This window comes from Batrachochytrium dendrobatidis (assembly GCF_000203795.2).
Source record: "Batrachochytrium dendrobatidis JAM81 unplaced genomic scaffold BATDEscaffold_1, whole genome shotgun sequence".
Classification (NCBI taxonomy): Eukaryota; Fungi; Chytridiomycota; class Chytridiomycetes; order Rhizophydiales; genus Batrachochytrium; species Batrachochytrium dendrobatidis.
Genome location: NW_006281099.1, coordinates 1,817,188 through 1,844,977, shown reverse-complemented (window position 1 = coordinate 1,844,977; position 27,790 = coordinate 1,817,188). Strand labels below are relative to the sequence as shown.

General features: G+C 38.9%; 13 protein-coding genes across 13 annotated transcripts; 8 read left to right on the top strand and 5 right to left on the bottom strand.

The window, feature by feature from the left end:
* Positions 1 to 101: 101 nt before the first annotated feature.
* Positions 102 to 1,632, top strand: BATDEDRAFT_21758 (uncharacterized protein; the record flags this gene model as incomplete). The annotated part of the gene is made up of 3 exons (XM_006675311.1): positions 102 to 759; positions 856 to 1,025; positions 1,138 to 1,632. 3 exons carry the CDS (start codon positions 102 to 104, stop codon positions 1,630 to 1,632), a joined length of 1,323 nt encoding a protein of 440 aa, XP_006675374.1.
* A 138-nt stretch (positions 1,633 to 1,770) lies between these two features.
* On the bottom strand, positions 1,771 to 2,795 carry BATDEDRAFT_85823 (ribosomal 60S subunit protein L28; the record flags this gene model as incomplete). Its single annotated transcript, XM_006675966.1, has 4 exons — positions 1,771 to 1,899; positions 1,973 to 2,250; positions 2,338 to 2,374; positions 2,793 to 2,795. The coding sequence occupies 4 exons, from the start codon at positions 2,793 to 2,795 to the stop codon at positions 1,771 to 1,773; spliced, it is 447 nt and encodes a 148-aa protein (XP_006676029.1).
* Positions 2,796 to 3,414: 619 nt separating this feature from the next.
* BATDEDRAFT_29210 (ribosome biosynthesis protein NIP7) lies at positions 3,415 to 4,297 on the top strand (the record flags this gene model as incomplete). Its single annotated transcript, XM_006675568.1, has 5 exons — positions 3,415 to 3,444; positions 3,556 to 3,581; positions 3,677 to 3,902; positions 3,970 to 4,110; positions 4,178 to 4,297. 5 exons carry the CDS (start codon positions 3,415 to 3,417, stop codon positions 4,295 to 4,297), a joined length of 543 nt encoding a protein of 180 aa, XP_006675631.1.
* Positions 4,298 to 4,590: 293 nt separating this feature from the next.
* Positions 4,591 to 6,495, bottom strand: BATDEDRAFT_21755 (uncharacterized protein; the record flags this gene model as incomplete). Its single annotated transcript, XM_006675310.1, has 9 exons — positions 4,591 to 4,769; positions 4,878 to 5,106; positions 5,261 to 5,362; positions 5,482 to 5,644; positions 5,717 to 5,840; positions 5,945 to 6,053; positions 6,153 to 6,274; positions 6,367 to 6,454; positions 6,493 to 6,495. The coding sequence occupies 9 exons, from the start codon at positions 6,493 to 6,495 to the stop codon at positions 4,591 to 4,593; spliced, it is 1,119 nt and encodes a 372-aa protein (XP_006675373.1).
* A 366-nt stretch (positions 6,496 to 6,861) lies between these two features.
* On the top strand, positions 6,862 to 8,218 carry BATDEDRAFT_21754 (uncharacterized protein; the record flags this gene model as incomplete). The annotated part of the gene is made up of 3 exons (XM_006675309.1): positions 6,862 to 6,949; positions 7,092 to 7,810; positions 7,922 to 8,218. 3 exons carry the CDS (start codon positions 6,862 to 6,864, stop codon positions 8,216 to 8,218), a joined length of 1,104 nt encoding a protein of 367 aa, XP_006675372.1.
* A 367-nt stretch (positions 8,219 to 8,585) lies between these two features.
* BATDEDRAFT_84779 (proteasome regulatory particle lid subunit RPN12) lies at positions 8,586 to 10,142 on the bottom strand. The gene is made up of 6 exons (XM_006675965.1): positions 10,104 to 10,142; positions 9,864 to 9,952; positions 9,673 to 9,742; positions 9,456 to 9,558; positions 8,943 to 9,321; positions 8,586 to 8,861 (listed from the first exon to the last, which is right to left on the bottom strand). Exons 1-6 carry the CDS (start codon positions 10,111 to 10,113, stop codon positions 8,727 to 8,729), a joined length of 786 nt encoding a protein of 261 aa, XP_006676028.1. The 5' UTR covers positions 10,114 to 10,142; the 3' UTR covers positions 8,586 to 8,726.
* A 293-nt stretch (positions 10,143 to 10,435) lies between these two features.
* BATDEDRAFT_36431 (uncharacterized protein) lies at positions 10,436 to 11,881 on the top strand. The gene is made up of 6 exons (XM_006675802.1): positions 10,436 to 10,516; positions 10,592 to 10,743; positions 10,820 to 10,894; positions 10,971 to 11,301; positions 11,380 to 11,650; positions 11,721 to 11,881. The coding sequence occupies exons 1-6, from the start codon at positions 10,441 to 10,443 to the stop codon at positions 11,878 to 11,880; spliced, it is 1,065 nt and encodes a 354-aa protein (XP_006675865.1). The 5' UTR covers positions 10,436 to 10,440; the 3' UTR covers position 11,881.
* Positions 11,882 to 12,040: 159 nt separating this feature from the next.
* On the bottom strand, positions 12,041 to 13,291 carry BATDEDRAFT_85821 (uncharacterized protein; the record flags this gene model as incomplete). The annotated part of the gene is made up of 6 exons (XM_006675964.1): positions 12,041 to 12,127; positions 12,210 to 12,410; positions 12,486 to 12,617; positions 12,706 to 12,901; positions 12,991 to 13,046; positions 13,208 to 13,291. The coding sequence occupies 6 exons, from the start codon at positions 13,289 to 13,291 to the stop codon at positions 12,041 to 12,043; spliced, it is 756 nt and encodes a 251-aa protein (XP_006676027.1).
* A 219-nt stretch (positions 13,292 to 13,510) lies between these two features.
* BATDEDRAFT_21750 (uncharacterized protein) lies at positions 13,511 to 15,820 on the top strand (the record flags this gene model as incomplete). Its single annotated transcript, XM_006675308.1, has 4 exons — positions 13,511 to 14,064; positions 14,137 to 14,292; positions 14,372 to 14,870; positions 14,981 to 15,820. 4 exons carry the CDS (start codon positions 13,511 to 13,513, stop codon positions 15,818 to 15,820), a joined length of 2,049 nt encoding a protein of 682 aa, XP_006675371.1.
* Positions 15,821 to 16,228: 408 nt separating this feature from the next.
* On the bottom strand, positions 16,229 to 17,595 carry BATDEDRAFT_8291 (uncharacterized protein; the record flags this gene model as incomplete). The annotated part of the gene is made up of 6 exons (XM_006674924.1): positions 16,229 to 16,512; positions 16,594 to 16,681; positions 16,760 to 16,833; positions 16,901 to 17,072; positions 17,109 to 17,307; positions 17,393 to 17,595. 6 exons carry the CDS (start codon positions 17,593 to 17,595, stop codon positions 16,229 to 16,231), a joined length of 1,020 nt encoding a protein of 339 aa, XP_006674987.1.
* A 1,289-nt stretch (positions 17,596 to 18,884) lies between these two features.
* BATDEDRAFT_21748 (uncharacterized protein) lies at positions 18,885 to 20,809 on the top strand (the record flags this gene model as incomplete). The annotated part of the gene is made up of 5 exons (XM_006675307.1): positions 18,885 to 19,480; positions 19,542 to 19,808; positions 19,875 to 20,005; positions 20,095 to 20,344; positions 20,437 to 20,809. 5 exons carry the CDS (start codon positions 18,885 to 18,887, stop codon positions 20,807 to 20,809), a joined length of 1,617 nt encoding a protein of 538 aa, XP_006675370.1.
* Positions 20,810 to 21,977: 1,168 nt separating this feature from the next.
* On the top strand, positions 21,978 to 22,820 carry BATDEDRAFT_21747 (uncharacterized protein; the record flags this gene model as incomplete). The annotated part of the gene is made up of 6 exons (XM_006675306.1): positions 21,978 to 22,058; positions 22,153 to 22,189; positions 22,282 to 22,380; positions 22,473 to 22,485; positions 22,580 to 22,664; positions 22,740 to 22,820. 6 exons carry the CDS (start codon positions 21,978 to 21,980, stop codon positions 22,818 to 22,820), a joined length of 396 nt encoding a protein of 131 aa, XP_006675369.1.
* Positions 22,821 to 23,410: 590 nt separating this feature from the next.
* BATDEDRAFT_2594 (uncharacterized protein) lies at positions 23,411 to 27,647 on the top strand (the record flags this gene model as incomplete). The annotated part of the gene is made up of 5 exons (XM_006674827.1): positions 23,411 to 23,599; positions 23,694 to 23,793; positions 24,163 to 24,206; positions 26,922 to 27,257; positions 27,465 to 27,647. Coding segments are annotated over 5 exons (852 nt in total), but the record flags the coding sequence as incomplete, so codon positions are not given.
* Between the last annotated feature and the right edge of the window lie 143 nt (positions 27,648 to 27,790).

The window sequence follows — 27,790 nt, the reverse complement described above, 5'->3', positions numbered from 1 at the left end:
ATTGTTCATTAAAGGCATAATTGTATCAAATTTTACAAACCTCATTAAAAAGTATCTTTATCTTGCAGTTTTAAATATATTGCACATTTATATCTATTAAAATGGATACACAACCTTTTGCATCGTCTAGTGAGGCATCTCATGACCATTCTCACAATGCCACTATAGAGCACCGTAGTGATTCCTCTGAGCGTATATCTACCCACGATGATTCACAACACCCTTCAGTAGAAATGAGGTTATCAGAACAATCTGACAGGTCTATACATCATTCTGAAAACAAAGTGATACACGCTTTAGAAGCGACTACCATTTCCAAACACGATCACGTCAAACCCGAAACCGAAGTCGTCCAGAACAACGACCACCCAAAAGGTCACAAGGAGAATACCAACAAGGATCAGACTCGCCATCACAATAAAAATAAAAAGAAACCAGACGATACACCCTTGCGCGATTATCCTGATCCACTTAACCAGATCGAACCTCCAGAAATCGAGTCTCATCCTAAACATCAAGAAGAATTGGAACAGTTTACAACCACCCATCAAACCAAAAAGAACTCGGGTGCATTCTTGTATCGACACTACACGACATTTTATCCCTGTGCCAATCGACTCTTGGCCATGAAATGGGATCAAACTCAGCGTCAACAGCATTTGAAAAAATTATCTGCTGTTAAACCGACTATTGATAACTCTCCTCCTAAATTGCATATGCATTTGCAATTGAAACTCAAAAAAGTTCAAATGGAGGAAGGTAGGTGTGAGGCATGCATGGCTTGCGTCAATCTCTTGTTTTGACTGGTTGAAATGTACACCTGTGTTTTGCTATCATTAATCAAATTGCTTATAGATCGTCTTATGCAGATTAAGCGAAACAATCGTATTCTGCTAGAAAAAATGACTCATATTATGGAGATGGAAGCCAAAGATCCCAGCATTCACAACGACCATGATTACACTCATAGTCTGAGTGCTTCTTTTCGTGCCCGACAAATGGCCAAGATTGCTGAAGAAAACAAGGTCAATCATGCACTGATTCGATACTCGCTTTTTGTAGTCACATGAGTATCAGCATGTATCAATCGGCTATATCGATTTTATAAAAAGCTAAAGTTTACTTTTTCACAAATAGGCCATGCTGATGCGACTGGAAACCAAGCAACCTCATTACGCACACACAAAATGGGATAAAGATCGTCAGAGGAATCTCATATACTTGCAAAATATCTCTGCGTATCCTCAAGTTTTTATTGATCTTCAGAAAGCAGAATCCAAACACCAAAAAGGAAATGATGCTAGCAAATCAGAACATCCTAAACATGATGGTAAAGGCGGATGGAAGGAATCTGAACGCAATGCGGATCTGAAAGCAGCGTTTTTACCACCTTCAAAACAGTCTAATAAAAAAAATAAAGATCAATCCGACAGCAAGGAACAACATGGCAAGAAACAAGGTAAAAAGACTACAAAGACACCCGTCACCGATGTAGATCGCATTGCATCTGCACGAGAACCACGAGCTCCTGTTCCACTTCCTGATATCCACAAAGACTCTGATCACTACGAAGCTAAAGAAAGCGCAGACGTTCCACTACCAACATCTACGACAGAGATCACTGCAAACTAAGTTCAACTATCAATATATAGACCCAACCACCTATTTCTTACTCTGCCAATACTAATTTCCTCTCTTTTGAAAAATGCTTATACAATAAAAGAATGCTTTAAATGAAGGCAAACTGATATTTACTCAAATAGAAATGCTTTACGCAATGAGCTCAACTTTTCCTCCTGCAGCAACAATCTTCTCTTCTGCTTGCCTGGTGATAAAGCGGGTCTTGACAATAAGAGGAATGGCGGGGAGAAGACCTTTGCCAAGAACCTTTGTGAAACCCTAAAGTTGATTGATAAATATTCAGTCAATACTGCTCAAATGTACAACTAGACATTCAAATAAAAACACGTACGTGAGCAAGAGCATCAATGACAGGAACAGCACCCTTGGGGGAAGCAGCAGCCTTGAGACGAGTCTCCTCAGAAACGAGTGACCAGATCTTGTCGATGTTGATGGTCCTGTTGTAGTATGCATTGCGAGTCAAATGGAAATGACGCATACCAACTTTACCAAAATAACCAGGATGGAACATATCCATGTTGATTCTGTGGTGATGTTGACCACCGGCAAGACCACGACCACCGGGATGTTTCCTGTGCTTTCCAACACGACCGTGACCGGCGGAAACGTCTACAAGTTGATCATATCAGAAATTGTCAGCATTGATCGTCTAGCATTACAAGATAGAAATGAAAAAGTAGAATGAAAACTACATACGTCCACGCTTCTTTCTGTTCTTGGACAATCGGGAGGGCTAAATAGTCATGAGTTGAACATACAAGGCATTGTCAGTAAAAAGTGCTCAAAACAGCTCTGCAATACCCAACCAAAATACTGGCTTGCTAGACCATCCAATTATGACGCTGAAAATACAGCTAGAGTCAATGGGCATTCTGCTACTCATGAATAATCTTGAACTGTTTCCAGTATAAACAGATCCAAAATGGAAGTGCTATGATGGTCAATTCAAGCAATAGTGGGCAGGGAAGTTGCTGAGCATTTTTTACAAGTCAACTTGGAATGGCAAGAGCCCATTAAAACTCATGCAACGCATAATCAGTAATGCAAGCATCCATCCACACATTTGATGATCCTGAAAAGCATAGAAACAAGTGGATGGATGCACTAGTAGTCCATGCAAGATACAACAGGGGATGGCAGTCCAATCATACCATTTGCTAAAATCGTGCTGGTAAGTCCAATCAGCACTTGGTTTCATTGTGTTATTTGCCAGCTCAATACTCAATCACGTGACAAAATTGCATCCTTGAAGTTTGAATCTGACATTACCAACAGTCACTATTCATCTTGCTATCTAATCCAATGGCATGCGCTCTCGCCAAAAACTGGTTCATTGCATTTCAAGTCACGTCGTTTTTACACTAGACTGTTGATAAATCAGCAAAATGCATTCCATCAAAAACATTGCAAGTTTTTCCAGGATTCAGCACTGAAATATTACATTTCGACTTGCATTCATAGCAAGACCGTCAACAAATTCAGACTTTTTAAAGATATGCGATTTGAAAATCATGTGCTAGTGGAGTTATTTTGAAACCAACGCTTAGTTGTATATTATATTGTCGTAGTTTAAAATACTTTGATTTAAAGAGTAATTGCTCGTGTCATTTGGATTGAAGCAAGTGCACGCAATAAGTCTTGTATTGGCTACTTGGCCAAAAAGTGAGAGCAAAACCAATACTACCCACGTGACATTACTACCAATCCAAGTAAGCGAATATTATATTTTTCTTTTTCCTCGTTAGAAGCAATCTGCGTCACCTGTAGCAAAACATGAGACCGTTGACTGAAGAAGAAACCAAGGTATTGCCTTTTAATCTTTTTTATTAATACATCCCAATGTCTTTGCTTTATGATCGTTTTTATTTGAGTTCTAATGCATGTGTATATCATACTTTTTACATGAACTATTAGACCTTTTTTGAAAAATTGGCAAAATAGTGAGTGTTTTTTCAATTATCTTTTGGTCTTTATTGCTTGGATTTTCAGTTTTGTAACTCGGGTTTTAATCGAAAACCTGCAATTGTAATATCAGTATTGGACGCAATATCGCTCATTTGATAGATCGACCTGATGAGCCGTACTGTTTTCGTATACAAAAAGATAAAGTGTATTATGTTAGTGAAAGCATTATGAAAAAAGCAATCTCGGTTAGCAGAGATCAGCTTCTTGCTCTTGGAGTTTGCTTTGGTAAATTCACAAAGACTGGAAAATTTCGTCTGCATGTCACTGCTTTGGATTATCTGGCACAATTTGCAAAGGTATTAATTTGTATCAATTTACTGATTGGGAATATACACTTATTGACACACTTGTGTATAATAACAGTACAAGGTCTGGGTCAAGCCCAATGGTGAAATGTCGTACATGTACGGCAACCATGTTCTCAAAGCACATCTTGGTAGAATCACTGAAGATACACCCGAACATCAAGGTGTAATTGTTTACACAATGGCTGATGTTCCACTGGTATGCGCTTGCTTTTTTAAAGTCTAGTTTGAGGTTGAACATTGATTGCTCACAAAGTGTGTTTTAGGGTTTTGGTGTGACTGCAAAATCCACTGGAGATTGTCGCAAAATGGATCCTACTTCAATCTGTGTGTTCCATCAAACTGATATTGGCGAATATCTTCGTGACGAAGATACTCTTTTTTAATCTAGTCTCGTTTTTCATGCATTAATGTATATTTATCATTATTTTATGTTGACGTTTTTTCTGTGCTTCTATCTGAGCCGTGGGTTTGCCTGGTCTTTTGAAATTTTGTCTACTTTACCCCACACTACTATTTTATGCGATGGTGCTGTTTAATAGTATCAATTGCTTGCAGTTTGTGGAATAGCAATACTTGATTTCGCTAACACCGAGCCGGTCAATGGCCGGAGTTTGATAGTAGACCTTGTGACATTTTGAATTTTGGTAGTCATGGAACCCAGTTTTTATTCAATCCATTATCTAGCTGTGCCTATTTCATGAGAGTATTGTGCGTCTAGACGCGGCGAGTTTCCGTTGGCAGAGACTGGAGCTTGTGTTGGGGGAGGGTTTAGTCCATTAAATGAATCATTCATGTTTTCACCTACTTTTTCTATTGTTTTTACGTTCGTTGCCACATCTAGCATTTCGGCTGATTCTACAATTTAGTATATCAAGGTCATGAGCATCAATTTTAATTTCTTGCACAAGTGTCCTAGTCATGTACACTAGACAAATGCCTTGATCATCTTATTCCACTTCTTACCTGACATGGGACTGGCTTGTGAATCAGCCATACGACGTACAACGTGCGATTCGATATACCCAATTCCCTTTGCTTGCTTGATAAACGGAAATTCGAGCAGATTTTGCACTGTTGGTCTCCCATTGGGATCTTTTACCAAACACGCTTGCACAAACCGATAAAAATTCTTGGACAGCACTTTTTCTGATGCAACTGCTGGACAATCATACTCTAATTTACATAGCAGTACCTAAACAACATATGATTTAGTAGTTAATCCTATAGTTAGTCTTTGATTAAACTGGTCTTTGAGTACACCAGTGTAATCAAAGTGCGATGAATTTGGATGACCATAATGATCATTTGCAACACACAAATACTATCAAGTGTAAGCCGTGGTTTACCTTGAGAGGTGGCCAGTCATCAAATGGTGTTTTGTTATAAGCAAGTTCTAATGCAGTAATACCCAGAGAATAAACATCCGCTTGCTCGTCAAAATTGGCTTTCTACGTATGTTTCGCATTGACAATTGAGCACGATTTCAATCACAAAACGATATATTAACATAATTTGACTTTAAAGAAATCAATCCTGATTAATTATAAAGGATAAATTGTAATATTACTTGTGTGATGACTTCCGGTGCTGCCCATTCAATGTTGTCACCCACAAGCGAAAACACCGATTGAACATATTCGCCGTTACGCGACAAGTGCACCATTTGACGCAAACCAGTAATGCGCACCTTGCCGTGATGATCAATAAGGATATTGTTTGCACGAATATCACTACATATCAATCGACAATCCAACATGTCAGAGGATAATTTGAACATCGTCAAGTCTCACTAAACAACTCACTTGTGAATCATTTTATTTTGATGCATGTATTGAATCGCCTTGAGAACTTCTTTCAAAATGGCAGCTACAACTGACTCGCTGAACCCCGTATTGAAATGATCTTTGAGAATACCACGACATGTTCCTGTTATAGTTTTTAAATAGCATCATGTGTAAATGCCAAACTATTTTATGATCCATTGAAATGTATTCATAAATACTAATATAGATAGTAAGAGATGGACATACCTGCTTTGATTGGATAAGTAACAGACCACAAGCGCTCATTTTCGACAAACGTGTGAAAGTATGGTAACACGTTGGGATGTCGACACATTTTAGTATTGTGAACACTTCGCTATTTTAAAATGTATTGTAGTCAAATAAATGGTCAGTCAGATTGCACATGTAATAATTAGTTTGAATTCCAAAACAATTCTCAATATGATATGCGTACAATCAGTTCGTCTACAAACTCATAGTCGGGTGAGATTGTCAAATCAGTGTATTTAAGAGCCACAACTTCACCTGATGGGATGAATTTGGCCAAGTAAAGAAATGAAATATCGTCCACACCACCTAATGAACATCCAAAACGTTAAATTTGATTTGGATCTATAATCAAATCAAAAGAGCTGGCTTTGATACTGCGCTAAAACACGGGATTGTACCTATATCACTAATTAGGTCGTAATCCTTGATATTATTAGTAAATCGAATAGACTCGAGACTTTTTTTGTGAGCACCAGAAAAAAACGACTAAACCGTATATTGAATGAATAAAAGTTTAGCAAAACCATATTATTGATGTATATCAGTCATGCTTTAAATGTCGATTTCGTCGTGCAGTACAAAATACTGACATGGTCTAGTCTGAATATGCATTCATCTAGACTTTGTAGACTAATAATAGGTTAACTGACCAGTGCAGATGTAGCCGACCCATCACGACCATGCGGGGTCTTTAAAAGAGGTACAGCAAGTTTTGTATCAATGGAAATACTATGCGGCAAATCGACTGATACCCCAGACGCCGAAGCAGTCTCCATATTATTATCCATTTTGAAATAACAGGTCAAGGAGTAAGCTGGATAAAATTATCAATTTCGTGACTTGTTGCTATCCTAAATCCTATCCAAAAATAAATATCTTGAAGCTTTACAGCTATGCCGGACACGCCAGCACATTTTCCAGCCAGTGACCCTACACAGGCTGAAGGTGATGCAAGTGACCTTGACGAAGAAGAGCTTATTGGTAAACGCTTTTTAAATTCAGGCTGTCATTGTCGCTGAATGATAAACTCGGCTGGCTAAAACTTGTATTCCTATTCCTATTGCTTTACGATTTTATTCATTTTATGATACCAATTATACCTGTCATAAACTCATCATATTAGCTGGATTTGAAGATAATGCGAATGCCAACCAGCTCCAGCCGATTCAAACAGACCAGCCGTTACGCCCAAAATCATCTCCAGCCATTCGAAACTATCCTACTATATCAAAAAATAGACCAGCATCTAGCCCCTTGGCAAAGCCATTCCAACCCACACCGTCAGCATCTCAAGATATAGCTAATTTGAAAACGCGTACGACTCTCCCATCTCGACCACATTGCCCACCTCATCCATTATCAGGACAGTGCAGCCCTACACAACCACATCGTAAACCAAAACCACAACATACTTTTCAAGATAAAAACCTCGCCCATTCAACTGATGGCCGCGACTATTCGTCGCGTGAACGCACCCATCCTGGTACATCAGAGACATATAGTAACGCATCAGTGTTTTCATCCATCACCTCTGTAGAAATGCACAATACACTATGGCCTTTAAACAAATCGCATGATTCTGATGAAAATACAACCGCATTTTATAGCGAGTTTAATACTGATGCAGACCAGCCAGATAGTTTGACATGGTCACCACCAGAATCGCCATTGCGAACAACAGCAAGTGCAAGAACGTGTCCTATCAACGCATTTGAAGAAAAGGAGGCATTGACGTACTTGGATCAAACAGTTTTCCCCACATTATTAAAGGCCATTGAAAGTGTGTTGAAGCTGGTGAAAATGGGCAAAGACGTTGCCGATCCAATTGGCATAATTGCTTTGGTGAGTATGTCAGGGCTAGACTTGATCAATGTGTAGAACGAATGTTTTAAAAAGTAGACATTTTGTAGTAGTTGTACTAATAGATAGTGAATTGGACGACTATTGGTTTAGAATATTACCAAAAACAACCCGAGATTAGCACTGGGACAACCTAATGGATATGTAAAATCCAAGTTCCTTGAATCTGCTATTCAACGAATGGAAGAACCATGCACGGCGATCGCCAATCAATCCATATTGTCATTCAGTCTATCACGTCAGCAAACGTTTCGTACAAGCTCTGCATCCAGTGTGCGATCAAGAGCCACCTCAAGACAATCAAGCATAGCAGAACCCAATAATATGGTCAAGAACAGCATTAAAGTTGTTCCTCAAGAGATTTTTGTTCAAAACAAATTGACTCTATGATTCAATTAGACACGATTTGTTGGCTAGTTTATACTATTTAGCTGGCATTTCTTAAGTAGGCAAATGAGTGAAAATAAACTATATATTTAGATTGATCGAGAGAATAAATGATATACTATTTGATTTGATGAAAAGTACAGGCAGTATAATTAGCAGCCAATTAAAAGCAACAGCAAGCATCATTATTCAAGTGTATCCAATTTTAGCACTTGTAGTCTATGTACTTGAACTGGGAATTACAATCCTGCAGTAAATGGTTCAAATAACTAATGCAATCAAAAGTTTAAATATTGGTTCAGTTGAACACTGGAATACCAATATAACTGGATTTTCAAAAATATCGTTATTATGACAAAAGGATCACCAAGCCGAACAAGTAAAAGTTGAAGTTTATTTCATCCGCACAACACACTTATCCTAAATCAAAGACATTTCCAAATAGCCAAAATCTCGTCCCATCCATCAAGTCACACTAGTGAGTAGCGGATGCAAGATTTTTGATCATAGTCTAGACAATTTGTTCCAACTCGTGAGCGTACCCAAGAGTTTGCTGAATGATATTGGCAGTTGGAATGTCGTGTACAGCACCATTAGTCGAAGCAAAATGTACCATTTTATCAGCGGTGCCAACATTCCATCCACGCTGTAGAGTCAAAGGGGTTAACACAATAGTATCAGTTGCAAGTAGACCGCATTGGCAATGGTTTGAATAGAGTCAATTTACCTCTTTTGCAAAAGTGAAAAACTGCTCGACAGTCTGAAAATAAAGTAAAGTGGTGGCATCTGCAATGGGAAGAGTATTGTACGTCTTTTCACTACAGCTAGCAATTTCGTTTCTAATGGTGCCCATAAGAATATTGATAAAGAAAGAATATTCCTCAGCAGGCACGTTGGCACGAGCATTCCAGACCTTGTTGTAAGATCCTTCCATCAAGCACTGCTCGATCTGAACAGAGTGTTTAATGTAGACATTGGATGCCAAGCACTCTGGATCAATAGTTTCTAGCTCAGTATGAAACTCTGCAATGCGATTCTGTGCAAGAAGTCTAAGTAGATTCAGTCCAATAAGCATGTAGTGGCGTGGGGATTCTGGCACGAATTTACTAGATGGGGTTGACCAGTACAGATTATGCACGCATGAAATTGGCTGGATTAGTATAGTTTACACTGACTCTAGAGTCTTGTATTTTGAAAAATGATCTTGCAAGTAGTCAAGTGAGGTTTCAAGAGCGCTTACGCAAAATCAGTGTAGTATGACTTGAGCTGAGCAAAATATCTTTCAAACGAAGGAATATCTTGGGATCTAACACTCCACAGAGCACCAATTTCAAGTACTTCGCCTAATGTAAGCCATGAGTCAATAAACCAACAATTAGTTATGAAAGTTTTTCAAATGAGCAGACTCCATTAAGCATATAACAAGATCCATCAAAGCTGGATGCAACATTACATACGTGCTAAAAGGATCTCTTTTGGATCTGGCTTTCCGGTTGGCAGCAAAAAAGACATTCCTGTCAAAAGCACCTAAAATACAATACCATGAATCCAGACATTGTGAAAATAGCAGTTGTTCAGGTTGTCAGTAAGCATCTGTGTATGGATGAGTTGTAGTCATGTATCAAGCGAAATACAAGATTCAGGTCACCTTTAGTTTGGCAAGTGATTGTCCAGCCTTGACAAGGTCAGGTTTTGGACTAGCCAGACCCTTCTTGAGAGCTTCTAAAGCAGCGGTAGCTGTAAAACAGACAAAAACAAATGGTTTAGAGTCTAGTGGATGATTTATCTGGTCGAGTTCAATATTGAACAAGACGATGCACAGTCAACTCATGAAGATATGTGGATAGACAACGAATAGTCCAGAAAAGAGCGACAAGACAAACTCTACCCTGGTTCATGAGTAATAGAATCAAGAAGTTGAATGTTGGATGAAGACCAAGTTGAAGCAGTTCAACGAACACGCGATGCCATTGAATGATGTTCAAGACAAATCCAAACTCGTCTTGACAAGCAATCTGATGAGTTTGCTATTGTGATTATGGATGTTGAGTTGTATTGCGTAAATCATTCAAACTAGCAATTCATTGTATAAATCATTTATAAACGTCTAATGAATGCTTTAGAATGAGAATCGTTGACATTCATCGAGATTCACTTGTTATGAATTCAATGATTTTTGACTGTTTTGATACAATTCAACACTCGAGTCGTTCCAATACTCTATAATGACCACCGAGACTGCAACAATGGACACTTTTTCTATTGCTGGAACCACTTCTGCTGCTAAACAAAATGTCAATGGTGAGTACATGCTCTTCTTCCATTCATCACATGTGTTATGTCCTTCAACTAACCCATTTCGATCCTCTGATTCAGACGTTACTTCTGATGATCATTTTGCCAGTCTTGTTGCTTCTTGTCCAGTTTCTGTCATTAATTGCTGGGCAGAATGGCATGAACCCAGCAGAGATATGAATTTGGTCTTTGAAGAGCTGTCCCGAAAATATCCTGTGTTGTCCTACATCAGAGTAAATTGCTTGTTTAGTCATGCCAACAATTCTGTCGAGTTGGTCGCTGATCCATCTCTTTTTATGTATGCTCTAGTTCGAGGCAGAGACTTTCCCTGACATCTCGGAAAAGTATGAGATTGCTACAGTTCCTACTTTCATGATCCTGCGGGTGTGTTATTGCCATGATTGCTCAAATGCAACAACAGTTTAATCATTGCACTAATGCCTTGAAATGTATGATTTAGGACAACGGAACAGTTGTTGAGCGTATCGAAGGTGCCAATGCTCCACTGCTGACCAGTACCGTAGATAAATATTGCAAATACGCTACTACATTGTTGGCCTCTGCCACGCCTTCTCTCAATGCTGTATCTGCTGACTCGGATGCTGACTCGAATGCATCAATGGAAAAGAAACTAAAAGTACTGGTGTCATCCCATCCGATTATGCTTTTTATGAAAGGCACTCCCTCGCAGCCCCGATGCGGTTTCTCTCGACAGACTGTAGAGTTGATGGCTCAAGTGGGTTGTGAATATGGATCATTCGATATTCTTGCAGATGACGCAGTTCGTCAAGGTGAATAGATTGTCTTGATACGAGTGTGCTTTGGTCTAGATTGAGTTGCTCACTGTTTAACATATGGCCAATATATAGCTTTGAAAAAATACAGCAACTGGCCAACCTATCCTCAGATCTATGTCAATGGTGAGCTTATCGGTGGACTAGATATTCTCAAAGAGCTGATTGAACAGGGAGAGTTTCAGAATATGGTTCCCAAGGAAGACGATCTCAACACTCGTCTAGGAAAGCTTGTTAAGCGTGCCAATGTCATGCTTTTTATGAAAGGATCTCCCTCTACTCCTCGCTGCGGGTTTTCGCGCCAGGTTGTCAAACTTCTTGATGAACAGAGTGTTGTATATGAAACGTGAGTAAACTTTTGATCTGTGAAATCATTATTGCTTTTACTGATTTGTCTAATGTCTTGATATATTTAGATTCGATATTTTGGAAGATGAGCAGGTTCGAACTGGACTGAAAGAGTACTCTAATTGGCCTACATTTCCTCAACTTTACATCAAGGGTGAGCTTGTAGGAGGTCTGGATATTCTCAAGGAGATGATTGAACAAGGAGAATTTCAAGCCATGATTGCATAAACATTACGAGTAATATTTCCAACTATTTTACACTGGGTGTGGGGGAGATTCCGTTGATTTGGCGAGTCAAGGGCTGACTATAAAACTTTACAAAAAGTGGGAGCAGTTTTAAAGTTTATTGTGTTAAAGGACCCTAGTGAATATTTTCAAAGAGTAAAGCTTATGATGACGAAGCTGAGCCATTTTCAAACTCGGCCGTAACAAGATCTTTAATTTTGGGATATACCACTTTTTCATCAAGTTGGTTCTGAGCAGAATAGATAGTTAGCGTGTGCTCAACACCGATATAATGCATACCCATTTGGACTCAGTGTTATAAATGCACATACCTGGGCCCATACAAGCATCTTGAGCAGCGATGGCAATTTAGGATCTTTTTCTTGGCATTGGGTAGTCAGAATTGCTGCATTAAGCTCACTTGCGGTTTTTTGGCGCTGTGAATGGTTTAGCAAGTCTCCAACAGGCGATTTGTACGTATCTTCAAATGCCAACAGCGCCATTGTGCGCTCAAGTTCATTCAGAAACTCGGGCTAGAGTATCTCAATATTACCAATCAAGAATTAGCCACCATTTGAAAATGAATTTGCAATTAGCTACAAACTTACATTTTCTTCTCCGCGAGGTGCCAATTCTTCTTGAGCAAACTCGATAGCTTCTGTAATTTTATTATTACGAATCAGCTCAATCAGTTTCTGTTGCTGCAGATGGAAAAACAGTTTAGGATTGGTATCCAAAATCTATTCAAAGTGGAATATAGAGATATTAGTGGCAGAAGTAAATAGGATGAGCTATCGCCAAAAATCCATCCAGTTCCAAAGTATTTACCTCTGGATCAAGGTCATTTACACGCTCAATGGCTGCTTCGATATTGCCATTCTGAATATCGTTTCTAATGTTCATTCGGTCTTCAACTGTCATCAGATCAACTGCTGGTGCAAGTCCGGACTCGACACTGAATTTTTCTGCTGCATCCTTGTATCCTTCAATCACAAGATAGTTCATGACAAGTCTGTTCAAATCACTGAGTTGACATTCAAGTTAGCATTGCTTCCACTATCGGTAATTCATCGTTTCACAAAACAAATACTATCTGCACAAGCTACAACTTACTTCTTGCTGCTCTTGACGTCAGAAAGCTTTTTTTCCCATTCTTCACGAGATATAGCCTAATGGGTCATGATGTTAGAACCAAGTATACATGCATAGGTGATAGTACTAGTTGTAGGATATAGCCAAGAGTAGTATTGAAGGAGCATATCTCAGCAAAACTCAAGGCCGTAGTCAAAGTAAATCATGCATTATTTATTCGTGCTGAATCCAAATATACTAACTTTTTTGGGTTGTGTTGCCAACGAAGCCTAGTATTGTATGTGCGATAATAAGTTGAAGTGGGCAATGTAGAATGAATCATCTAATGTTAGTTGGAAGCTTTATCTATTATAAGAGTGGAATACACTAGGCAGTAGATGGATAAAGAACGGCTTTAAATCATGAATCAACAGGCAGTATTAAAAGAATAAACTACCATCGACAGCGGTTCGGGTTGTGTTGGTAAATGTCAAGTCAAGCATCGGCAATTGTCATTTTTGGATGTGCTAGAAATCATCACTAAAACATAGAAATCATCACAATGGGCTCGTCCAAGACTGCATCGAGCCATTCATCTACATCAGATACGACACATTCCATTGCTACTGCTCTGGATTCAGCTGAAAAACTATCACTGAGATCCGGCTCAATGGTGTCCAGACTCCCAATACTTGTAGATGCATCCAGTCCTCTGCCAGTTAGAACCAAGACTGTCCATGCTACTGCCTCGAACCAGGCATTTGATCATGCATCCACTATCACATCAAATGCATCACAAGCGTCCAGTGCATATCCAAGTCCGAAGCTTCCTGCTGGTAGACGGTTCAGAGTTATTGGACGTAAAGTGATTGAGCCTGCTGTTCCTTCACAGTCTACTGACACTGGTGGTTCCGTAAATGTGCTAGACTCGGTTTCTCTATCCAAAGAAACAACTGTTTTGCGTGCTGCTATGGAATGGAATCATGCACATATGGATGACTCCAATATGTCCGATCTCACCAATAAGCTACACTCTGGATTACATTGTAATCATCCAGATTTGGTTGTCAGTTTTACTGATTTAGAACTCCGGACAAATCAAGCTCTTGCATCCAGGTAATATGTGATCTAATAAAACACTTGTTTTCTATCTGCATCATACTCAACTGTTCCATTGTAATGATAAAGCACTCGTGTTGTTCAAGAAGCAGAAGCGTCGAAACATTCACAGTCATCCATTCTACATAGTCAGATCATGCCACAATCCACTCGTAAAGCAGAATCAGTTACCAAATCCAGCTTATCTACAGATCCTGAAGATATCTTGGCGAGTATTCGACGCAGGTTTGTTGTATCACTTAATGAATTTGGTCATGTAGTGATCAAACTTGACTAACCTATTATTTGTACATTTGATGTGTAGATATGGAATAAAGGACAGTATTGATACGTCCATTTTAGATAATTTTGAAACCAAATCCATGTACAATTATGCTCCCTCGCATAATGAATTGTCCTTTTACACTGCACCTAATTTGACTACAAATTCAGTATGTTCAAACTTGAAAGCTGGTTTTCAGCATAGCGATGCATTGGCTGGCATTGACAAACGTGAGATTACTTCAACTCGACCAGATTCGCTGCAGATACACCACACCGTGCCCTTTCCTCGGTCAGCATGGGAAAAGCATACACCCAGTATTACCTCTAACACTCACATTCCATCTACCATGCCATCATGCACGCTTAATCATAATACTTCAGATCTTGAAGCTACAACTTTTCCATTATCTCTATTCACATCTGATTTACTTACAAAAGCTCAGATCCCAGCCCATGGTGCCTTTCAAAGCAAACTGGTTTCTGTACCTGCCAAACCATTTGATGCATTCGAGGCAATAGTGGCTCAAACGAATTCATCTGTACGTACAAGTTTATCTAAATTTCAATTCAATCAACCCAAGTTGATAGTCAGCAATAGTCAAGATTTAATTAAAAATAACTAACATGTTAAACTTGTATTATTATACAGTTGAGCCAAGTTCAAAATGGGAACATGAACGACACACAGTCATTGACTAGGCACCCTGTCGCTGTTGGAGCTGTTGGCACTACCATTTCAGTATTAAATCAGCCGTGTTACGACAGGTGTGAAGAGAAGGAATCTAGATCGCCTAAACTTACACTAGATCAACTTGGATCGATTCATGTAACTGATGAGATGAGGAATATGGCAGTGCATCCTAATACTTGTAATGACCCATCTCAATCGTTATTGGATACCCGACAAGATGTTATTTTAAAGGATATTGAATCAAGAAACGTGATGGAATTAGATTTTCAAGCCAAATCTAGTCTTGTCAATGACTCTAGATTAAATATACTACAGTCTTCCGACGCACCAAATTCAATGCCTGCAGTCAATGAATCAAGCGCATCTCCGCGTTGCCTTGACACACCAACAGAAGGCATACACTCAACTATTATATCTGCTTTAGCTATCCCAACTGCTGTTGATCCAGCTACTAAGCCACTTATGTTTGATGCAATGACATATACAGAAAATTTGATTTGTACCATAGACGAAGGCTCACAAACTCATTCGTATATGCAAACCACTCATGACCAGTGTATTGGCACGGATCACAGTTTAACACAACGTGATGCATTCACTTGTACAAAAGTAGATTTTACAAATGTTGCAACCCAAACATTACAAGATTTGGAAATACAATCAACAAACCATCACGATCATACCAAGATGAATACGACTCTTGATATGGACGACATAATGTACAAAGCGTGTTTGGATGATCCTATTGTAAACCAATTAAAGCAGCGCATATTTCAAATCAGATTGGAAATTAGGTAGGTTTATGATTGCATTGTTGGTAAATTTCAAGAATGGTTGATCTGCTTCAACTAAAACATTTCATCATTGTTTTTTTATTCCCATCAATCGTTCTAATACTTGATGAAAATACAGTGATATAGACAATGAGATTGAATACTTGCAAAGTCTAGAGTGATCAACTTGGCATATTATGCATTGATGTATCGCTAGATACCAATTCGCTTTATTTCTTGGTGGATTCCGACAGCTTTGTTGACTGGCATACCATATTTTTTCTGGATTGAGACTCGTATATGACTGTTACATGCAGTGCGTCTAGAAACCGTTCGAGCGTTGTTGAAGTATTCTGTAAGTAGTCAATAAAGTCAAAATTGTGTTACACCATTTGAGAACGTGTATTCATTCAAGCAGTTGTATCTATTAAAACTATACTACCTTGATGTATCGAGCATGTGCAAGAAACGGCAGTTTTCGAAGTGCTCGACCGCTCATTCCATCACATAAATATGCAACGTCCAGAACTCGTTTACTCAGTTTGCAACTGGTGGGAAATAGTTCTAGTTCGCGTAGTCCCAATAAATCTACCTGTGGGGAAATAAGCATCTTGTTCATGAGCTCGACCAGACACGAAGACAGGATTTGATAGATTGCTCTTGGGGATGGATCACCTATGTATTGTTTAATATCAGCCCGATCAATGAATGCTACATCTGTATTTACATTTCAATCAACCATACTGTTAGCGTATGATGGTGTATTTGGTGGATATAATCAAGTTTAATATTGATTACCGATTGCTTCTGTAATGTTTGATGTAGCAAGAACTAAAACATATTTGTGTTGTCGTAGCAAGTCAATCTGTGTCAAGAGTGCATTGACCTTGATTGTTGAGAAATAATGAAACATGGTTTAGGTGGATGCAATCTTTTGGTGAAATCATCCACATGGCAGTCTTACTACTCGAATCGCATCAGATGGCTCCAAACCAGCTGCAGAAGCCTTGCGAGCTGCACTCAAACTCTCCACTTCATCTAATCAGCATATTCAGAATATATGAATATCCCAATAACAAAGTTTCAGAAAATAAATAGTGTTTACCTATCAGAATACACACAAATGCATCTTGGTTATTTAGTATTTCGTGTAGATTCTGAAACAGCTGTATAACAAGTTTGGAAGATTCTGAAAAGAATTTGCTAAACAAGCTATGAGAATTGATTTCGACAAGTTTTCCAAAAGCAAACCGATCTGAAAGCCGAATTGACAGTTTCTATTTGAATTATTGGTGGCTCAAGTTAATTCACACAATTGGAATATGCATTTGCAAAAAACATGCCTGAGCCAATGCACGACACAGGGTTGTTTTCCCCGAACCAGGCGGACCGTGTAGTAGGACAACACGATTGACATTGATAAGATTCGTATCAATATTCATGTCTGAGAACAGAATTGATGTGTAAACATAGTCCAGCAATTGCAGTGGTAGATCGTCATCAAATACCAAACTATCAGCGCGTTATCAAGATAAACTTGGTTAGTGATAGATTGGGCTTTGGAATAGCATAGTTGTAGGTATTGCCTATTGAACACCTTTCCCACACGCCCTCTAGCTCGTGACACGGAAGTTCCCAGTGTTTGGAAGTGCTAACAGTGTCGTCTTCATTGGTCAGAGTGATTGATGGAGAAACGTTTTGATACACATGAACATCCAAATTGCAATAAGCGAGTTCAACAATATCGTCGGCTGGTGTCTCCCCACCATCTATGTCAATATGATATTCACATATAAACATTGGTAAGTTTTGATCAGATCGATTGGAGACATATGCAGTAATTACAATTCTATAAAGGATCAGATTACCTGACCTGGCTTCGCATATATGGATACAGTCAATAGCTCGGCAAATGCACTGGGCAGACAAAATATCGTTTTTTGGAATGGATGTATGTAGCAGCAGGGAGACATGGTTTTCTCTCAGGAATTGCTCTACAAGCTGTTTAGCAATGTCGATGCGGACACTACTGCTACACCGGAGTCTGGCCTCGACTATTGATAAAATTAGGATTGATGGTGAGATGAGTTGAGATTAATAGATCTATTGATCATGATGGCTGTTTGAATGGCATTTAGCATAACTACCATGAATAGTAACTCTTTGCTGCTGTTGATCGGTCATAGACATGGCAAGTGTAGCAGCAGCAATCTCATTAGTATCCACATTTTTATCATCCACATTGGTCTTGTTGGATATGGTTTGCTCATAGCTACTAGGTGAATGCTCAGTAATAAATCCTGATTGCACTCTGTTCATTACAATCAAACTGTTGAGCGCGTTCGTGTCCATTAGCCTTGTGCACTTCCTTATCTTGCGTCTCTTGATCTCGAGTTCATCTGAGCGAATCTCCATCTGCTAGATTGACTTGTAACAGTCACGTGATGCTATGTGGATTTATTTTTCAAAAAATAAAACTATTCCCGTCATTTGATACTTGATATGGGCAAAGGAAGAGATAAGAAAAAGAAAAAAAGAGATGCAGTAACTACCACTGGTAGCGGTAGCACGGATGCAAAAGCCAAACAAAAGGTGTGTCTAGTCTGCAGTTTTATAACTCAGTCCTTGTTATATATTCGCTGCGCTTTTGTACTACAAATTGACTGCTTCAAAATACAGCGTCCATCATATAATGCTTACAATCAAACCGAAATGATCCACTTTTCAAATAACCATACATTGTACGATCATCATATCGATTGATTTCCATCCAAATGTTGGGCTCGACTATTTCCAATCCAACTTGACAAACTCGTCTTGTATCCTAAAAACTTGTACGTTCGCGTTCTAGTTCAAGAGAACAGTCGCATATTTCAGGAATGCAATTGTGTTTTCATATCAATCACCAATGCCATAATGTTTTGTTTGAATGAAAAGGGAGTTGGAGATTGAACAAATCGGATTGACTGAAACTGATGTCAACATTTGTTCAAAAAGCATGTTTAGTAAATTTAGCATCAGTTGTTTCATGAGGCTGGTTGTTTACCATGTATTTTGATATTCTTACTAATGTTCTATTTTACGTGACTATGGCTGTAAATCAACATCTGCAGGAGCAAAAGAGTAGCAAAAAATACCTCAAGGGATTGAAAGCCGAGTTGGATGATGAGCCAGAGGATATTGATGCTATTCTTGAACAGTTTCGTAAAGCTCAGGATGATGAATCCAAAATCACAGAGGAAGCAGACTGTGCTCCCCCTTCCCGACGAGCAAATGCATCCTTTACTGCTAACCCTCTAGATCCATCTGAACTTCTTTTATTTGGCGGTGAATACTACGATGGTCAAAAGGTTTACATGTACAACGATTTGTACAAGTTTGATACTGAGAAATCTACTTGGAAACGAATCACTTCTTCTAATAGTCCTGGGCCACGATCATCACACCAAACCGTTATTACGCCAGCTGGAAGACTATTTTTATGGGGTGGTGAGTTTGTTAGCCCAAACGAAACCAATTTCTTTCACTACAAAGATTTTTGGACTATGGATCTCAAAACCAATGCATGGGAAAAATTGGAGCTTCGAGGACAACCTCCACCAAGATCTGGTCATCGCATGGCAATATGGAAACATCTGATTGTGCTTTTTGGTGGTTTTTTTGACAACTACACAGATTCAAGATAGTTGAGTACCAATTCATTTGTCAAGCCATTGTTGCATTAGTACTAACGTGTGTTTAAATAGCTATGACGATCTATGGGTGTTTGATACACTTGAATACAAATGGACGAAATTGGATTTACCAGAGCCACGGCCTACAGCGCGATCTGGGTTCCAAATGCTTACCTACAAAGATATGATCTATATTTTTGGTGGGTATTACAAAACATTTGTAAAAGGAAAGAAACCTGTCGGTACTGTTTATTCTGATGTGTGGGTTCTTAAAATGTCGCTTCAGTTGGATGCAATTAGATGGGAACGTCGAAAGCGGCCAGGCGGCATTTGTCCCAGGTATATTTTCAACTAGAATGCCACTTGGTAATCATATTTTTTAAATCTGTATTTCTATTGCAATAGTCTTCGAAGTGGATGTACCATGACGGTTCACAAAGGCCGTGGCATCTTGTTTGGAGGTGTATCTGATGTTCAAGAATCTGAGGAAACACTTGAATCCATATTTCACAAAGACATTTTCCAGTATAATATTGGTGAGTCACTTTTTTTGTTTGATATACTTGAATTATAAGTCGGGTTTCAAGTATTGTACTGACAGATTTGGAAACTGTATACATTATAGATTCAAACAAGTGGTTTCCATTAACATTTCGAGCAATCAAGCAGCATAAAAAGAAAAAGGTGCAAAACAAGAAGGTGGAAGATTCTAAGCAATCCAAAGAATGCGATTTGGATGACGCCAACAACAGTTGCGAATCTGGTGAAGATAACACCCAAGAGCACGAATCTGACGCCAAAGTAAAAGTAGAGCCTATAGGCCCTACTGAGCGATTCAACGCCATGCTGGCTGTTTCAAAAAACAATCTTTATGTGTAAGTCGGTAGACCATATTAACAGATGAAACATATCACAAGTACACACCACTATGTCTAACTTTACATTTCTATCAATGTGTCTGCTATAGATTTGGCGGAATTGTTGAACAATCGTCAAAAGAATTTACCATTTGTGATTTATGGACACTAAATTTGGAAAAGCTTAATGGATGGTCTGCTGTATTTACTGATGAGACACGTGGATCGCAATGGCTTGGTATTGATAGTGATGTAGAGGACGAAAATAATTCAGAGGATGAAAGCGAAGACAACTCTGATGACGAAACTAACTCGGGATTAGCTGACGATCAGACAGATGAGCCTAATGCTAGTGCGCTCAAGGAAAAAAAGACGCAACCAAGTGGCGATAAGGAAGAACTGGGAATAGCTTTGGTATCTGCTGAATTCGCGGTCAAAGCACACATCAATGTTTCTGATACAGAAGCTGAAGTGGGAGTTTGACAGAAGAAAGGGTCACATATATTGGAGGAATGAGTTGAAGGTGATCATAAGTAGTATATAAAGAGCACTGAATACTATTGTTTTCTTGATCTACGCATATTTTATGGCATTTGGTTGTGCTTTGAGATGATTTAATGGGATTGAAACCCATTTCAGTTTAAAGGATTCAATAAGCTGATTCAGATTTTATTTTAAATACCAAGACTGAATAGATTTGAATCGACTGTTTTATTGGTTCTTCTAAAACATTAAATGCCGAGTATGAGCATTTCATTTAAGCTTTTTAGTAGATTGAATAACCAACTCATTAGTTTGGGTTGAGTACATGACAATGAATCCGAGTGTGTGACTGGGAATAACCCAAGACTAGGTTTGTAACAAACACTTAATACACTGCTAGACTCATTAGTGTTTAAAGAGTAATCCACTTGTAGTAATAATGAGTTGAGACATGAATCAGTAAATATAACCACGGATCAACAACAGCATGCAACTGTTGTTGATCTGTGGTTATGAAAACAATACAAGTCTAATTGAAATGACTGAAAACAGTCCAGCTCGCAATAGAGTTGCAGTGATCAGACATTCCAGTGTCTGCATATCTACTTAAACATCCAAGTCTGTTTTAACCAGACTATCAAGTTTTTAGTTTGATTTTCTGTCCAATTTACAAGTTCAAGTCCAGTTTCCATTATGGTATTATCATAATAATGCTCTTGTTACATGTAGTTGGTTCATCCATTCTGTAGTCTAGACAAGATGGTTTTATGAATTGCACTTTTAAATATCTTTGGTCTAATAAACTGTATTTATTTACCCTTGCATCAACTTTGGTTGGCTAATGTCACTGTGGTATTCAAGAGCCATCAAACTTGTCAAGTATCAGAGGAGGCTTTGAAGGAGATCAAGGTATGCAGATTTATTCGTAGTAAAATAATGATGGGTACAAAGTAAAGTAGCTGATATTCAGTATCCTATTGGAACCAATATGTATCGACTTGAATCTGGGTGTCTTGTCTAATTGAATACTAATCTGATTCACTCAAATTTAGCTACTGCGTTTCAGGTTGGTTCCACCATATGAATCTATTATCTGAACAAATGATTGCTCCATGACCAAAGTCATTCTACATTGCAAGTCTAGTCCAGCTCATACCTACAACCCATTATGATTTATATGCTTAAACATTCTAGAAAGGCAAAGTCAAATGCAGCATTGATACTCAAGATTGATATACAATCATTGACGGTGTGATAAAACTTGAAGTTCAAACTACTCGATGGTTATATTGTTGCGTATTTAATTTACTCGATAATAGCGCTTATGATACTGTATTGTATAGGTTATCAAAGATCAATTTTTTGATGATGCTGCTTTAGGTAAACAGTTGTAGATCTAGATGCTTGACATACCACTCTATCTTGTACTGATGCAGTACTGTTATGGCGTTTTTAATTTGGGATATCTATAGCGGATATTGCTGAAGAACTTCCCGACTCCACTCCCCGATTTCTTGTCGTTAGTTATGAAATGAAGCATCGTGATGGACGAATCTCATATCCGCTTGTTGGTAGGCTATTGGACCCAGCTTCAATTATGTAAAGAAATATGCAGTGTTTATAATTTAATATTTGTTTACTTTTCGTAAATACCCCTGCATAGGTATTTATTACAAGTAAGCAGCCCATGTATTTATAAAACAATTGGATTCTATCGAGATGATTCAAGGTTGGTGAATCATATAGTTGACATTTGACTTTTAAATGTAGTCCAACTGGATCGAGCACCAACAATCGAATGCTTTATGCGAGTACAAGCTCACACCTGTTTCAAAAAGCCGATATCACTGGCAAGGTAGGATCAATTAGGGTTTCAAACGGGGTTTTATTGGATGTGTGAGATCAACATACTTACTCCATCTCCTACCAGGTGTTTGATGTTACAGATCCGGAGGAGCTTACGGATGAATGGATGATACAAAAACTTGAGGCATCGCTTACTCGGCCATAATAGGTGTATTGTTGGGTTTATTCGTTACGACACTTGAATAAACTTGCTCGTATAAACCATTTTAAATACAATGTCACATCTAAACATATCGTACATCTGTCAAGGCGAGTTTAACCAATTTGAGGATCCATTCGCCAAGTTTTCGATCGATTAGAATTTCGATCAATCCCGACTCACCGTCGTATTCATGCAAACGAAACGCCAAACAAGGAAATCAACAGTAAAAGCTGAATTTGCAATAAATCGCATCGAGTGTTTACCGTTTTATTTCAAAGCAAATTAAAGTACTGCAAGATAGCAGGTTTCATTTTACGTGAATACGACAGTAAATCTTGGCCAATTGAAGTGATATCATAGATTCCGATGGGTGTCAAGGGACTCTGGCAACTAGTCGGGACTACAGCCAAGCCAGTACGCTTGGAAACCATGTGTGGAAAGCGAGTAGCAGTTGATATCTTTTTTATAATATACTTTTGTTTTATATTCTGATGGATGCTTGCCAAAGTTTGGTTATTTTTTACAATCCGGCAGAATATGCTTTGTTGATATAGTTGGTTGACTGCTTATTCCTTGACATATTGATTGCATGTATTGTTGATTCACATGCTTCTATTTGGCTGCATCAGTTTCTCAAGGCCATGCGGAGTAGAGATGGCAATCTACTTCATGGTGCACATATTATTGGGTTTTTTAGACGTATCTGCAAACTGCTCTTTTATGGCATTCTGCCAGTGTTTGTATTTGATGGAGCGACACCTGCCTTGAAACGACAGACCATTGTATGTGGATTTATTTTAAACTCCAAGTTGATTGTTTATTACCCGAAATGCTACCAACACTGATGGATGCTATGCTGGGTATTGCTAATTATAGGCAAGTAGAAGACACCGGAGAGCTACAGTCGAGCAGAGTCTGAGAAAAACTGCAGAAAGAATCTTGTCTCTACAATTGCAAAAACGAGCGTTGATTGTAAGTCTTGCAAATCAACCAACGTAAGTTGAACAATTTAAATGAAAGACAACTATCTCGTAGCTTCAACTGTATTCATTCTACAATTAACCAAATTGAATTTAGTGAAATCGAAACTACAGAAAATAGTGATCGGCCAATTCAGTACTACGATGCAGCCTCAAACCGCAATATCCCTGCCAATAAGAACTCTGAACGAGGATTAAAACGACTTCGAGATGAATTTGAGCTGCCGCTAGCAGATCAGTAAGTAATTTTACTTTAAACCGTATCATATATCAAATAAATCTTTGACTCTGATATTGCTGTTTTTCATTGGATATCTACACATTTACAGATCTACGTTAAAGTCTGTTTCAAAAAACGACGAAAGACTGGCAACAGAGGAAGAGCTGCGTTCCTTTATTGCTTTTCATCGTAATGATATCGATCTCTCCAAGATAAATATAGACTCTACCGAGTTTAAAAATCTTCCAGTCGAGATTCAACACGAGGTGATTATTGAAATCAAGAATCGAGCTCGAGCACCCGACAATTCCCGAGTACAGTCCATGCTCCAAACATCAAAGACTTCGTTGGATTTTAGCAAACTGCAAATCAGAAATCTTGTTCATCGGAATGCGCTTACTCAGCGCACAACACTGTTTGCTCAAAATGCTGGTGTAGTCAAATCTAAAGCTTCAATAGATCAAGCTACTGGCGGAGATTCTTGGAAAAGAAAAAGGCATTTTGGTCGTAGAAGAATCGCTGGTGTGCGAAATAGAGATTTTATGCTTGTCAAGAACGAAGTAGCTGATTTGCCTACCAATAATAATAGTGCTGCATCTATTTCTGGTGACTCGGCGCTTCGCGATATTGCGGGGTATACCATGACAGTGCGTGAGGTAGATCTTCGTGTTGTGGATGGTACAACCGGAATGCAAGGATTTGCAACCTCATCTATTGATGATTTGACTCAACATGATCCCAGAATCATTCGAAGTAGTGCTGGTGATGATAATGTGACTGCACAGTCTAAAGATCACACATATCGGGAAACTCCTGTTTCAAATGCTTTGGACCAAAACCACCACCAATGGTCTTTTCAAAACAACAACTCTACACCCTCAGATCAGCCACTGATAAATAACTTTGAAGCCTATGTTTCGGATGATCAGACAGTTGAGCAAGTATTAGCCAAATTTACCGATTCTGAGCGCATAGATTTAACCTTGGATGACTGGCATGCTGAAAATAGCAACAGTGGGTTGATTGAATACCCATACAAGTCATCTGAGGGCTTGCAGATGGGTGATTGTGATTTGATGGATTCAAACAGTTTATTGGCGCGCTATAACAACAGAACCAGTGCATCTAAACCTTTTCCAGCCCATGCAAGTCATCAATCGTTTATAAGTGAGTGGGAGGATGTCGCATGCAGCGCATATACAAATCCCGATGCAGAGTCAATGAGTGCTGAATCTTGGTCAAACAATAATGATTTTGAGTTTGCCCAAACATCTGTTGTGCCTGTTGCATCTGCTGTATCATTTGACACTCGGGTAATACATGATGCAAAAGATGACACGTTTACCAGAAATGCCGCGATTCATCTCGATACATCTGAAAAAGCTTCTTGCCATTGTTTATATGATCCAACTGCATCATCTACATCAAGTTTATACTCAACTTCAATGAATGCGATCGAAACCAATTTCTCCATGTCCATTAGTCCAATGGAAGTTCCTGAACAAGCCGATCAGAACAGCATTGTACATTCTAGTACTTGTTTAAAGTCATCAAACAATCTTTACAAAGCAGGACCAATCAATTGTCAGCCTGATTCCGAATATGCTCAAGCACTTTTTGAGGATGTGCTACGCCTAGAAAGAACAGAGCCGAGTGATGATAATGAATTTATTTCCTGTTGGTGCTCAATTGCACCACCAATTCTTTTGACACCCGACTCCATTGCACCAGAAAACTCGTGGTTCTCTCCAGCTATATTAAAAGTTGATGATTTAGAATTGAGCCGACTTTTTAGTATTGTGATCAAACGCCGCGAAAAGACTGAATTAGGATCCGATCGTGACATTTCGTGTCGATTTTTGGAGCAATATTTAAAGCAGGTGCGAATCCGACTTTTAAAAAGGCTTGAACAGACATTTCCTGATACGAGTCGCAATGCTGCTCACTTGGATACTGATTGTTTGATACAGAAAACTCTTACTGTGCCAAATTTGGATGATGCCCCACTGAGTACTGTGCTGGATGAGCTTGGTACAGACTCAACTGGTGATGATTTTAAACCCGTTTCTGATGTCAATGTACAATCTACAACACTGACGACGGACAGATCTGAAACCAAGATTGGCACTGAAATCAATATTCCACATCCACTTTTCACAGCTCAACTGTCAGCTGCAATGCCAACTAGCCTTTCAAAAAACATTTCCGAGTTTTTGCAGTTTGATGATGAAGATGACGAAGATAAATGTGTAGATGCTAGCAGTGTACACAACACCAACTATCTCACACACAATCCTATTGCGTTTGACATGACTAAAGAGCGTTTAGATGCGCAAACTGATTTGGTACTAGATTCTGAATCTCACAATGAGCAGCTTTCCACTGCTGCGTTACCTATAGAAAATGATGCAGATGATGACGAGGAGAACTCGGTTGAGTGGGAAATAGTCGAGTCTAAAAATGACGTTTCTAAAGAACTGTCAGTGGATGTACCAGATGCTTGCTCATCACCACCATTATCAGAGTCTGAAATTCCAACAGACGAATGTGTTCAAACAGCAACTGATTTTGATCAACAGCTGCACCTGATAAAGCAGCAGTTGCAAAAGCTCCAGCAGGAGGGAGTTGATGGTGATTCGGCAATTGACGTGCCTACTCAACTTGAAGACGAAATGCAAGGCTACCAAGAGTATTTTTCAACCGTCGATCTTAACCTGAAAGATGTGGAACAGGAGTTGACCGAACTTGAACAACAGCAGCGACGTGGTTTACGAGATGCAAGTGATATCACTGCATCCATGATTGCTGAAACCCAAGTGAGTGGCTATGGATATTGATGAATACTATATTTTAAATATGTTCTTACAATGTTATTTGAAATGATGGTAGGAGCTCCTTAAACAGTTTGGTATTCCGTATATTGTCGCCACAACTGAAGCCGAATCGCAATGCGCATTTCTTCAAAAACAAGGTCTTGTTGAAGGGATAGTGACGGACGATAGCGATGTATTTGTCTTTGGTGGTGAAGTGGTATACAAAAATATGTTTACTCAAACACGATCTGTGGAAATTTATACAATGGATAGACTACAAGAACAGTTGGGACTGTCGAGAGAGAAACTGATTTTGCTGGCGTATCTTCTTGGAAGTGATTATACTCCTGGATTAGTTGGCATCGGACCTGTTACTTCTGTCGAGATTTTAAATGAATGGTGCAATTTGGATTACAGTAAAGGTGGAGTAGATGCTAATCTGGAGCCGATGAGTGCACTGACCGGACTCGAGGCATTTAAAGCATGGGTCAAGCGTGTGGGCTCAGGTATATTGGATAAAGAAGATTCTCCGACACGAAAGAAATTGGTAGGTTACTGTTTTTCAAATACAACCTGATATTAAGATGCAATGCTAATATACGTTGTTCACAACTGGGATTGCATGATATGCTAGAGAAATTTGGCAAAAAAACTTGATATTCCGGATGGATTTCCTGATTTGCGGGTTTTAAATGCTTACATAAATCCTGTAGTTGATCAAGACCTAACCAATTTTACTTGGGGAGAGCCAGATCTAGAAGGTATCCGTCACTTTCTCGAACATAAGCTGCAATGGTCGCACGAGACAGTGGATCAAACTCTTGTTCCGGTAATCAAACAAATGCATCAACAAAAACACTCAAACCACTCGACAAGAGTCGAGTTGAATCAAACAGACATTACGCAGTATTTTCCTAGTGAACATACCGCACACAAGAGTGTACGAGTGCAAAGCGTGTT